This window comes from Coloeus monedula (assembly GCF_965178545.1).
Source record: "Coloeus monedula genome assembly, chromosome: 7".
Classification (NCBI taxonomy): Eukaryota; Metazoa; Chordata; class Aves; order Passeriformes; family Corvidae; genus Coloeus; species Coloeus monedula.
In genome coordinates, this window is record NC_138787.1 from 32715570 (window position 1) to 32729082 (window position 13513).

A 13513-nucleotide genomic window follows, 5' to 3' on the forward strand; every position below is an offset into this window, starting at 1 on the left:
AGTCCTTATTGAAAGCAATAGTGAAATAATCTTTCTTCTTGAAATCTCAACCAGCTTAGATACTGTCACCCAGAGTGTCACATTCTTTGCTCACACCTTGAAAGTCTTCAAAGGAAAATCAAAAAGCTACAGTCCTGCAAAACTGCCCCCTCTCTGCATACAATAGGTACAATAGTTTCCCTGGTGCCGTGTTCCCACTGTCCCAGAAGAATGAGGATGGATCCAGCAAGGATGTCTGAGCTCATTTCCCAAATTAGTTTGTATTACTGATCTGCTGCCTTGCACAATGAGACCTTTTCAGCAACGCCAACCAAATTATGGGGAGTGACAGGCAGAAAGACCACGTACACTGCAGCTGACCCATGGGACCTTTGGCAACGTCAGAAACATCGGAGAATTGATGAAAAGCATTCCAGAAGCGTGAGGAACCACGGAGAAGGGCAGCAAAGAACACACAGAAAGTACCTCTACAATGACCACAGCCCTGTGTTCCAACAGGAAACACCAGGCAGCCCCTGGGCTTATGCCAGTACTACCAGCCTGTCCTGTGACCTGCTGGGAAGGAGATGGAGGGAGCCTGATGTCCAGAAATCAATGTACAACACCTCAAATTCCTCAGCAAAAAGATTTTCTTCCATAATATTTTCACGGAGCTAGACCAAACCAACTGCTATACCACAGGAAATGGTTTTCATCCTTGTATTGAGCATAATTTAAATGACCATTCAATTATTACTTTTGTATTCAAAGATGGCTTATTTTCATGCAGATTTATGTTTCGTTATGCATAGAGGATATTCTTAATTGTGCTGAAATGACTGCAAATTTAATTAAAGTTTGCCATTCCAAGCATAAAACAGATTAAAGAAAATGCTGACAACAGTAAAATAAATATTCAACTATTTAATTTAACTCAACATTTATTTTTAATCCAAACATCAAAATAATCTTGTTTCTAATTACAATTTCATGACAAAATGTCTTGAAGGAGCATTTGTCTCTATTTCCCTCCAATCTGCTCAGCTGAAACACACTAGCTTATTTATAAAACTGTTGATTAATAAATCTGTTCCAGCTGTATTACTGTATGTTACAAAGAACACAGATTGATGTATGTAAACAACCATTATAATTTTAAAAACCCAAAGCCTTGAGACTCTTCAAAAGCAGAAATCCCATCAAATACATTGCAGGACAATTACACGCCTAAATTTTAGCAAAGAAGGAAAAAAAAGGGGAAAACATAGCTAGTAAGGTCCAGAGGTCTGTGGTAATTTATAGCAGATGGAGAGATCAACCTAATGTCTAATATAAATTATTTGTAGTTCCTTGAACTGGGTATTATTAGACTCAACCATGTAACACATGACAATAAGCAAATCCTCAGTTTCATAAAAAGTTACACTCAAAAGAGGTATGAAGAAAGAATCTGGCCTGATTCTACTGAAACTAACTGGAAACTCTCCAGTTAAGCTTAATACTAAGCTGCTTAGTATTGACTTTAATTCTATAGTTAATAAATTTAATAATTTACAGTTAATAGCCAGGGGGGAAAGCAAAGCAGACAAGAGGATTTCCTCTCATCCAGATACAGTAAGTCTGGCTCTGGCTGAGAAAAAAAACTCCGAAACCACAAGAATTATGAACACTAACTTAACCCTTGATGTAATTCTGAAGCATTACTTATGAGGAAATATACAGGCTTTCCAAGGCATTGCATGCCTTTTCTCCATCAGATTTGGAGAAGACAAAAGTGCTTTTACAGCCTAACAAATATCCCAAGAGTCAGAAAATTTGGAGAAAAAAAAACTTTCTCCAGTTATTCACAAGAATATTTTGGGCAGCTTCTGCATAAATTGCCTTACATGATTTTTGGTGCTTTTTCCTTCCACCTTAAGCATATTTTGGAGCTACGGTATTAGTGACAACACCCAGCTATTATGAGTTTCAGGAGCACCACCACCACTTTTAGAAGGCATGACAATCACAGTATGTTTCTGGTTTGAAAGCCATGAGCTCAGCTGGAGCAGTTGAGAGTAAGCAACACAAGTCTCATCCAAAGCCACCCAGGACCACCACCACAGACTGCTTGCCAAACCCTGTTCATTTCTCATTTTAATTACTTCTTGTCAATACAGTTGAGCAAAGAAAACCTCTAGATGGAAAATGTAAATGCTCCAAACCTTTTTCCTCTATGTAACTTCACTGTGAAAGGATGGAAAAGTTTCTTTTTGCAACAAAACCAAGACTGAAATACAGGAAGAGGCTTCTACTGTGAACTGATAGATTCAGCATGCACTGAGAGCTCTTTGCATGCCAATGGACCATCTCTATCATGGGCCAGGGTGTTGTGGTGAGCCATGGCCAGCCAAATCAAGTAGACCAAAGGGTCCATTGGTTTGATGCTTCCACAGCCCAAAAGCCTTGAGCATTCAAAAGGCTGTGAAAAATATATAAATCTGTGCCTTACCACTGGCTGCAGCCCTCCCCTCCCCTTATTTCTCATACTTGGTTGTCTTTCCAAAGAGGTTTATATATTAATTAGTTAATTGGCCCTTGTTACTCCTCCCTGCCTACCCCTTCTCCCATTTGCCACAATTCCTTCTCCCCACCTCGGTAACACCCCCTGGCTGATGTTCCATTGGTTACTGTGTGTTTTCCACATCTCGTGGGGGTACAAGACCCCCTGCAAGCCACGGTTCTTTGGCTTTCTCCGTGGATTTTCCTCTCCAATAAACCCTCTCCCCCCACAAAGAAGTCCCTCCACTTCTTTCCTGCCTCGCCATGGGTGGGCAAGGCAAACCCCACCAGGAGCTCCGCCTGCCCTCCTGCGCCGCCATCGGTTTCCGTCCTCCCCGCTCGGAGCAGGCAGCAGATTGCCCAGTGCCAGGACAGAGTGCTAGCAGGACAGTACCAGGGATTCATCCCTGGTGTTAACACATTTTCATGTAATAAAGAGTGATGGATACTTTGACGCTTTCCTTATTTATCTGTATCAGCTATATATGGTATTTCTAAGAAAATCTTAAGGAAAGGGGGGAAAGCCCATCCAAAATCAAAATTTCAATAGAACAAATGAGGAATTTAAGTCAGTAGAAGGGATTATTAAAATCTTTCACAATATAAGAAGCAATCAAGAAGGAAAGCAGCAAGGAGCAAGTATTTTTCAGACACAAATAAAACTGGAACACTTCATCAAAAAACAGTGAACTGAACAACAGCAGCTCTCTCCTATTGATAGATGCATATTGTAGGGAAAACTTGATCTGGAATCCACCAGAACTGGTAGATAAAAACCCTACTTGGACGTAATACCAAGTTAACAAATCACTTTATATCAACACCATTAGAACAAACAAAACAATCCAAACTTATTCAAATAACCACTGAGTCCTATTTTTTTTGAAAACTAGTTTTTTTCTTTCTTTTCTGTGTTCCAAGATTTATTTTAGAAAACACTACATGGTACTATTGATCAAAACTCTTCTTGACAATGTAATAGCCAACAAAATCTCTAAATAGTGTAAGAAACAAAGAATACACTGCATTATGCAGGCTTTCAGACTATCACAGTTCAGACCCCTGAAGCCAGCAACAAAAATTCCATGACATGAATCAGCCTAGCTTTTTGGGGTTTTTTTTGTATAGTCCATAAATGACCAGTATAACTGTTTAAAACAGAAGGAATATCAAAAGATAGGATTTCACATAAACAGGTGGTAACAGGGCAGATTAAGGGTTAGAAAACCTTTACTGCCAAAACCAGCATGGCACTTCAGAGGAGCCATTGCAATTTACCTACCTGAGAACCAGGCAATACTTCCATACACACCTAAATACAAACTTCCCCATCACAGAATCAGAAGGTTTTGGGAAGAGAAATCAAGTACACCAGTCATATTATATTATGTGGAATAGCAAATGGAACAAACAAAACAACATGGCTTTTGGAGTTTTGATTTAGAGGCTCTTTGATTATGAAGGGCTGGCTTACCTGTTTAACATCATATGCAAGAAGAACAAATCTTAAGTCTGGTGAAACAGAGTATCTTGATGCTTTGAAGGTTACCTGAAATGAAGTAACAGTAAAAGTGAGTCTGCAATAGGAAATTAATAAGATCCCTTTTCCCAAATGTTCCTACAGCTCATTTAAGAACTTCCCATTCATAAGACAGATTTGGTTTAGAAAACCGATGTAATTTTCACAAAAGAAGGCCTCAAATAATTCTCAGTCTAATTAGCTGGTATCAGTACAATGTCAACTGAAGAATCTGGCTTCAACCCTAAACACCAATTAAGAAGCTGATGAGTTTTTTTATCATCACTTCAAGCACTAAGCTCAAGGATAACAACTATAACCACTTCATCAGAGGATGAAGGAACATACTTTGTTTGGAATGATTAAAAGGGAGATTCATCACTAAGTTAGCCTTAAAGATCACATGCAAGAAAAAAATAGGTGTATACTATGTCTCTACTGCTTTCCCTCTAATGCCACAAATATTTTTCAAAACAACTTGAACTAAAGCAAAAGTCTTTATTAAAATAAAGAAAATTCTTAGCAGAGAGCAAAGTAAAACATAAGGTAGCATTATAAAACTAATAATGCTTTACATCCACCCAAGACTACATGACACCCAATTGAATTCAAGATTATAATTTCATCAAGGGGTAATGTTGATGTCAGAAATAATTTAATGAACAAATGCATGAGAAAGATAAGAATGTGCTTTAAAGAGCACTGAAGGAAATAATTTAAAATTAATCTCGAGACATCTATTTCCAGAAAGAAAGGAAAAGGAAGATGTGAAAAATCCAGATAAGAATAGAAAAAGTAGGACAGAAAAAAATAACAGAATCACAAAGCCATAAGATGAAAACAAATAAAAAAATAGCTAAATAGAACAAGATCTATCCACTGTTTTATTTCTTAAGCATCTTGTTCTGTTTAGCCTAATCCCACTGCTAAACTAATGAACTCAACAGGATTTTAAAAGGCACACAAGCAGGAAATCACAAACTATTACATTCAGAGTAGCTAAGGAGTTATACCTGGGGAAAAAAAAAAGCTTCCAATAAACTGGAAAGATGCTATATTTTGATATACAGATTAAACTCAGGTTCCTAGGTAATATAGTTAGAATCAAGGTATCCAAAAGAATTAAAGGGAAAAGTATTTTTGAAGATAAACTGTATTAGTTTGATTCAGCAGCATGACAGAAGCAAAAGTCAGAAGATAAATCTGCAGTCTTGAGAAAGAAGGGGAACAAAAAAAAAAAAAAAAAAGCAACACACCTTAAACCATCCTTCTGTATCTACAAAGCATCCAGAATAGATTCCTACTGTACCCAAACTTGCTTTTCTGAGTTAATCATCTTTAAGCAGAGACTCTGTTAATGTTAACCTATGAGCAACATTCCCTTTTCTTGGCACTTTGCTGAAAATATTTTCAGATGTGAAATTTGTCTTTTTTGTAGCAGTTTATTAATTACTGCTCCACCACCTCAGCATTCAGCACTACATAACCCAGGCAGCTTTCCAAATTCATTCCCAGGGAGTGCAGCTCCTACCATCTCACACATTCAGTAAGAATCTCCAGTCCCTCATTATGCCACCACACAAGTAATGAGGCTCTTCCTGCAAACACCTCAGCAGCTCAGCTGCAAGCTATTGGCAGCTCCAGGCAACACCAGCAAGAACTACTTGCATATTCCATATCCAAGTACAGAGTGTTGTGGATTTGGGATTTAAAGTCTTTTGAATCCCACTGACCTTGTTCATTCAGCTTGCACTCACCTGCAAAATTTTGTTTGCCTCCAAAATGCCTCAGACACATGGTGTACATTCAATGCCGAAAAAACTATATGGTAATGGATTGGTGCAAAATAGTTTTCTTTTTGTTAGTATAACAGCATAATTCTTGGTAAAAGGAGTATAAAGCTGTTTCATACTTTTTAATGTTTCACTTCAGAAATAAGAAACTTAAAATTAGACCAGCAGAAATCATGTCTCATTGCCAAAGCTGATAGCAATGCTGATTTCTTTAAATTATCATAAAAACATAATTAGCCCATTTATTTAAGTTGGATTTACAATCAAGCCTTTAATGAAATAGATGTTTAATTCCAGTAGAATTGCAAAGAAATTTAAGTTGACTTAATGTAATTAAAATTTCCTTAAAATTCTGTTTTTGGAGGGCTTTTTTGGTAAAGACAAGCACAATTTTGGCAATTAATTCAGAAACTGCCTACTTATATGCACAGAAGAAACCCTTATAGATTAAGAACAGGAAATGAAAACAGTCACCTGACTCATTCCTCCTGCCTAACATGGCAAGTAAACTCACAATCTGTGAGCCACTACAACAAAAGACAGAATTCTTTTTTTTCCCCCACAACCACGTCTGAGGGATTTCACCAGCCAACAGATGCCTGACTCCATGGCTGAGGAGATTAGAACAGCTGGTGAAGGGCTTAAAAGAAAGTTTCAGTCCCTGCTGTAGGAGGTGAGATGTATGCCACACAAACTCCTGGGAGATTATCATTGTACAGGGATTAGATATATTTATTCATTAAAAAGAAGCTTGTGAAGACTCTGACCCCAAGGGTTTGTTCTCTTCCCAGGAGAACACATTTTTGAATTTAAAAGAAAGTGCTGGGGAAATACCGCACTGGAAATACACTGGGAATTAGAAACCCTCAGGTGTGTTGTTATCCAAAATCTGGAGGATGGTTGTTCCATGGGCCTGCATATCCACAATTTCTCAAGCTTCTTGCTTTGTCAGGAGCTATTTAGCCTTCGTTCAGCAGGACAGACCTAAATGCTGCCCCATGTGATTATAACCCTATGGTTTTGTTGTGCTTGGTCTCTAAGAAATGTAACTTTTGACAAACAAGCTCTGAAATTGGCAGAAATAGAGCTGCCTAATTAGGCACGGTCCAGGGACGTAGAAGCAGGGCTGGTTTCCCTCTGCTTCACTGCACAGTATCAGCTAGGTAGGGACTGGGGTAATTCAACACTGTGCACTCCATGCACACCCTAATCCCCTTGCAAACCCAAAAGAGGCAAGGCAGAACACAAGGAAAAAGGGAATTTCCTTGTTCCCCTCTACCCAGCCCCATCAGGAGTTGAAATCCCTATGAAAACCATCAGCTCCCTGCAACCAGAAAACACTTGGACTGGAGAAATTGCTGTAATCCTTAAATTGGTTACAGTCCACACTCCTGCATAATTCTGAGACAAAAGAAATGTGGGGTTTTTTAACACCTGCACACTGTCCTCCCTGCCATCCATTTTTCCTATATTGCTGCATTTGACATCATTTCACTTTTTCAAACATAAATGATTCTATACCTGATCTTTCATTCCTCACTTGACCAAAACCCCCACTGACTGTAAAATTAAGTCTAACCATATGAAACATTGTATTTCTAAGTTTCTTTGAAATACTTCACGAGATCAGAGTTTTAATTCTTCTCCTGACAGTGATGCAGGATGTGATGACCCCAATGGTCTCACTGCCACCACAGATTGCAGCAGCAAAAGCCAAATCCAGGCAAAAGGAAAAAGAGAATTTGAACAGGCTTTTGTCCTCCAGCTTTCCAGCTTTCTTCTCTCATCCACCTTTCAAGAATTGCTAAAATATAGTTTTGCATGAAAAGAAAAATTGAATTTTTTTCCACCTTTCCATATGGGTGCTTGAAACGGAACACAGTATTCCAGTGAACAATACATCCTCAAGTTTGATTTCCAATGTTAATATTTCTTTCTTTTTCACTTTGCATGTTATGTGTGTTTTCCTGTTAACAGAAATACCAGTTATGATTGTGCTTAAGAGAAATTTCAGGCTGGTTTAGGCTCTGCATCCACAGCAAGGGTCCCTAGTATCAGCTCTTTTTATTTCTCCTGTTTTCTTAAACCCTGCGTCTGAGCTACTGATGTACTGACTACTCCCTTCATCCTTCACATACTATAAAATGTTGGGTTTACTGGTTTTGTTGATTTTAACTACTGTGACATTTAAATCAGTGCCTTATTATTAATCTTTCAAAACCATGGTATACGGCAGACAGATGAAGTTATCTGTAATGCAGTCCAGCCAAATAAAGTGTATTTGTAACATGGATACTTTACAGTATTCTTCTGCCATAGTTTCAGCTGGATGGTTTTAATTGAAATAATATATCACAGTGAGAACTGATTTTAAAGAAATGGTCACTGTTATGGAGTTTACTTATTTGTTGAGTTTGGGTTTTTTCCTTTAGTTTTGCCCCTCCTGCTGTTTCAGTTTCTTGTGCTTTTTATTTTCCCCAGAAACTTTCATTTTCCAAACTCCTTTTATTCTCTTTCTTCAGTTTTTGTTTAGTGCTTCCTTAATGCACATTTAGGCTTTATTTTTTTTTTTTAATTATTATTATTCATCCAGAATGAAATATTTTAAGACTTTCAGGAATGTTACTTTAGAGTTTGGTGGCAACACTACTACCTAGGAAATTATACATCTATTCTCCACCTACACCTGTATCAAAAGTTTAACTTAATGGTATAGCAGAATTTCAGTGGATGGGAGTTCATCAGCATTCACAGGTATCCAGCCCAACTTATCAGACAGGCACTGGCCAAATGGCAATGCACAAAAGGAGTCAGGTTTGGTGGAATAAAAGGAGCTGCAAGAGGAGAAGGCAGTTGGCATGTCACAGTTCCCTTGGGAGGCACTGGCAATCCAGGGAACAATGGGATTCTCCTTCACTGCCACTGTTGTGACTGAAAGGAGAAGATGGACCATGAGAGAGCAGCAGAGACTAGAGCCCAGCAGAAGACCAAGGCTTGTAGCAGTGGGAAGAGGGAACCTCTGAGAAAGACAGGCTGTAATTAGAAAAATGTGCTATAATTGGAATGATAAAAAATTTGGGTTTCCAAGGTTACATTTCTTAATGCGGTACTTCTTGTGTCACCTGAGCATTTAATCTAGACCCAAAAATGCTGCAATGCCAAGTGTTGGAACTGTAAACCCTCAGGTTTTCCTGTCCAGTTTAAAAGACAAACGTGCCATAAAACATGATCTCAGCCGACCTCTATGCTATGAATGGGTGGCTCTCAAAAAAATGAACCAAATTCCCCAAACTCACCTGAAACTGTAGGACATAAAAATAGACATGAACTGACCATGAGCCTCACAGTAACCTCTAACCAGTCAATCATGGAGGTCTTTCCCCTCACATTTCCCATTAACATTGATATAGTTAACTCTTAACTATATCAAGGAACAGTTTCACCAGGAATATTATTTAGAGAAATCCCACATCGAGCTACCATAACCTGACAGTTTTGCATTTTGTATGTTGAAACCTCCTTCACTTGGACAAAAACCAATGGCCACCACCAAATCACAGTGACTGCAAACCCTTTCATTTGTCAGGCTTTCCCACCTTGATGCAGAGGTGCACTGCAACAATAAACCCTTCCTCATAAAAACCCCTCTACTAAAAAGGGTATGCTGAGAGGGTTATTGGACACTTAGAGGAGCATGGGAGAGTAGAGAGAATGCTACAATATTCATAATCCCCTATTTACAACATGTGTGGGTCATTAAAATGTCCAGTGTTGCAACAACTATTAGTATTTATGTAGTTATATAACGTTACTTAATATATTTACTATTATTCACCCTTTCATTAATCTCTTATGCAAGGTTCTTAAAAAATAAGCGTGTAAACTACTCTTGCAATTAAATCTACATTAATCAACAAACTATAATTACACTATGATGCTGCACTGAGCTTCCTATCAAAAGAGGAAGGGGGTGTGGTGGTGGAGAGAACAAAACAAAACAAAAAAGTATCAAAAGGAAGAGAACAAGCAGAGCTGTTTATGAACAACGCTCTGTAAAACACCACAAAACAGTCCCTGCCAAAAGCTCTGCTCAGACTGAAGCTCTCATTCTCTGCTTTTGGCTGCAAGGCCTCCACAGAGCTTTCACAGCTGGGCTGCCACAGCCTGACCCTGATCCCTGAGCCAAGGCTGCTCTGTCACCCTTCTGACACCAACAGCAGGCAGCAAGGTCCTTCCCTCTCCATCTTTGTATAAAAGATGGTCCACAGTAACACAACAGCACAACAGGCTCCAGGATATACTCCTGACAAGCCTCTGGAAACAGGTTTGAAACTCAGCAATAATTGTTTGCTGTGCCTCATGATGCAGTTTCCCTTTGAGCTTGTAAAGAGTTGTGGAAAGGCACAGAAATCAAGGGGCACAGCAAGTCAGGCATTGCTGGGTGTTAGAAGAGTCCAAAGTGTACAGCTGGGGGAAGCTGTAATAAATACAGGACCCTATTCTAGAGCTCACAAACTGAAAACAATTCCACTTGTATTGCCTGGTATGGAAAACAAATCAACATATTCAAAATACATCCCATCATCCACACTCAGAAGACTAAAGGAGTCACAGTAGACTCATTTCTGACAGAGGATCCTGAGTGTTTGCTAGGGTGCATGCATGGTATCTGAATACATGCACCACAAGAGCAGTGGAACTGAGGGCTAACAAAAGCCTTATCAGTTTCATAATTACTGCGGCTTTTTTAAGAGGGAGAAATGAAGACAAAACTTGTGCAGGCTTCTTTCAGAGAATTCAACACATTTGGAAGGTTCCATACCAGAACACACAGTCCCTACACACATTTTCTATCCTCTCTGTGCTTGCTTTTTCCATTTTGTTTTGTGTTTAAGGGTTGTAAACACATGAGAAGCTGAGCTAGAATAAGGAACCAGATGACAACTTTCCCTGAGCTAAAGAATCCATGTGCTCCTCCACGCTCTCCTCTCCAGCTTGTGGCTGGGCTCTGTGTGAACTGCTAACCTGCTCTTACTGACCTTATGGAATAGCTGATGGCAAAAGCATTAAACAAAATGCTTGTTAAACACTGAAATTTCTTAGCTAAATGTGGCATAATGCCACTGATTTTGGAACTGGAATGTGTCACAAAGTATTGTTAAATGCTGAAAAACTGGTAGGCTCATCACTTAGGATCACGGTGATGGGCAGCCCAGATAGATGATAGAGAACATATTGTAATCACGTATTGAGGCAGCATCTCAAACACCAGGATGCCACACAGTGATTAATGTCCAGGGCTTTTTCTGGCTCTTCTTAATAGGAGACTTGCCCAGCCTCCAGCTGTGAACATTTATCTGCTGCTGGCTAAGGATATTAACTATTTATTAGACAGCTGAAACAGGAGGCACTACATGGACACAGTCAGAGAACAGATGTGTATTAGAAAGCATCCTTAAATAATAACATCCAGAGATGTTAAAAGATATTCTTTATGCTTTGCAAGCTACCCTTTTCACTTATGTCACTGTATTTTTTATCCATAATATTGCTTTGCCGATAGTTTAATTCTAAAAAGGCCAGATTGCTTTACTAATTGTTTACAGAAAAGGACTTCATTCCAGAAGGACAAATGAAGTGCAAAAATTTCTTCTACTTCTAAATAAAACCTGATTATACTGGAAAAAAAAACCAACAAAACTTCAATTCAGGAACTTGAGATATGTACTTCCCCCATGTAAGAGAAGTGGGCATCCTAGAAAGACAAAACACTAGCCTCTCCTCCTTCCAGGTGAATGGCTATTATTAAGGGCACTTTTAAAGGTTAGGGGATTTTGATATGTTTCTCTATATAACACAGGTTTTTTTTAAAAAAACCTGCAGCCTGCTTTTTTGATGATACACCTACTCAGTGAGCACAGCAGATCCTCATTAGGGATATGACTTTTACACAATAAGCAACACAAAGAAGGATAAAAGATGTGTACTTTGCAGGAAGGTGGCTGTCTCTAGGATGCAAAAGAAGAGCCAGTGATCTGTGCCCAGTGGAAGACTGCTTCAGGGGTTGAGAAATGAGAGAAAAAAAAAAGAAAATCTCCTCTGAGCTGGTGATTCAAACACAGCCCAATCAGGGGTGACAAAGAGTCATTACCTGCCCCTTGCCTCTGCACAAGGAGTTTATCATGGCAGTTCAATTTTCCATGGATAATTATCAACATTACGGAGAAAACCCTGCCACTTCTGTGGCTGCTTGAGCACAGGTAAACAGGAGAGCAAATGCAGACTGAAATCAGACTTAATAATCCCATTCAAAGGTGACTCTTCCATGATTAAAACCCTTTGATAGGGAAGAATGAAGGAACTTGCATTGCCACTGCCTATGCTGGATCTCTGCTGTATTTTTTATTAATCCAAGACATCTCTGCAGAGTCATTAAACCACTACCATTCTAATTATGCACCAATGATTAAGCAGATGTGACACTGAGCAAGGAAAATGTTTGATTAATGATCCAGGTGTCTAACTTTAGAAGATTACATTTAGCAGTGCAGATTTGGGGACAGTCAAGCTCAGAAGAACAGGACAGCTTTTGATTTCAGCCTGCCTCAGTCATGTTATCCTGTTAGGAATGTTGGCCACTATGTTGACAGACAACTCCACACAGAACATTTCCCACTGTTCTCTTCCAAACATACACCAACAAACTTGCTGAGCCTTCTGCTCTGTTTCCAGCTTTTTATATTACTTCCTCCATATGAATAATAATTGCTGGGATTGACTTTAAGTATAATACTCTCAACTTTTTGCTGTGTAAAGAGAGGAGCTCTGCAGGAAAAAATATACTTTGGTTTTTATTTTCCTCTGTTCCGCCCATAATTGCTAAACGATTGCTTGAATATTATCTATTTTGCAGCAGTTTCCCACATTTCCAATGAGTAGTAGATATCTAGAGCCTAGAGCTCACTAGGTTTGTGTGAACTGAGAATAAACCAGTTCCATAAAAAGCCCAGAGAAGAACAACTCGCAGTGTGAAGCAGCCTGTCTGTCCCATTCCATTGTCACTTGGCAAGGCTGGTGTGAAGAATGGCCTGAATAGCCTCTCATGCTGGCATTACACTCCACAGCACAAGCCAACCACTTCCAGCCAAAAGTGTATGAATTAATCTGTGAGGAGACTCAAGTCTTGTCATTGAAGTCATGTTTTACAGCCAGGGATGCCCAAGCAGCTGCTTGTGTTCAGGTTATGCACTAAAGGCACCGCGTTGGCCTGACACAGTTGATGCTCTAACTGGCCAGGGAAGTGCTCACACCCACTTGAATAGAAGGGTAACAGAGAAAGTGCTTCTGAATATGTTAGGGTTTGTACTTTACAGAAATTCACCTTTCCACCCACTTTTAATTGTGTCTGACAGCCTTTTCTGGGCTAAGAGGTACCCTGCGGCACATCCCAGCATAGGGAAGGGTGCAGCTCACAGAAAGGAAGACACACACACCCTTTAAAATAAAATTCTCTCCTCCATGCTCCTCCATCTTTACACTGACAGAGGAAATCAGCCTCAAGTTCTCTCTCCTGAACTTCTGCTCTCCTCTTTCTTGTTTGAGGAGTTAGAAGGAAAGGTCACCTGAGGCTTTATGCTTTGAAAAGAGGAATCTCTATCAGCAAAGGCCAGGAACAGACCAG

At 39.3% G+C, this 13513-nt stretch overlaps 1 protein-coding gene across 4 annotated transcripts in view; it reads right to left on the reverse strand.

Moving 5' to 3' along the window:
* The window catches only part of DPP10 (dipeptidyl peptidase like 10), a gene marked incomplete at both ends in the record, with an annotated part of 450907 nt that overhangs the window by 114609 nt on the left and 322785 nt on the right, over positions 1–13513 (reverse strand). For all 4 annotated transcript variants that reach the window (XM_082285405.1, XM_082285404.1, XM_082285406.1 and 1 more), the window contains one exon: positions 3995–4069. In XM_082285405.1, coding sequence (XP_082141531.1) covers positions 3995–4069 — 75 coding nt within the window. The remainder of the gene's footprint in view (positions 1–3994; positions 4070–13513) is intronic.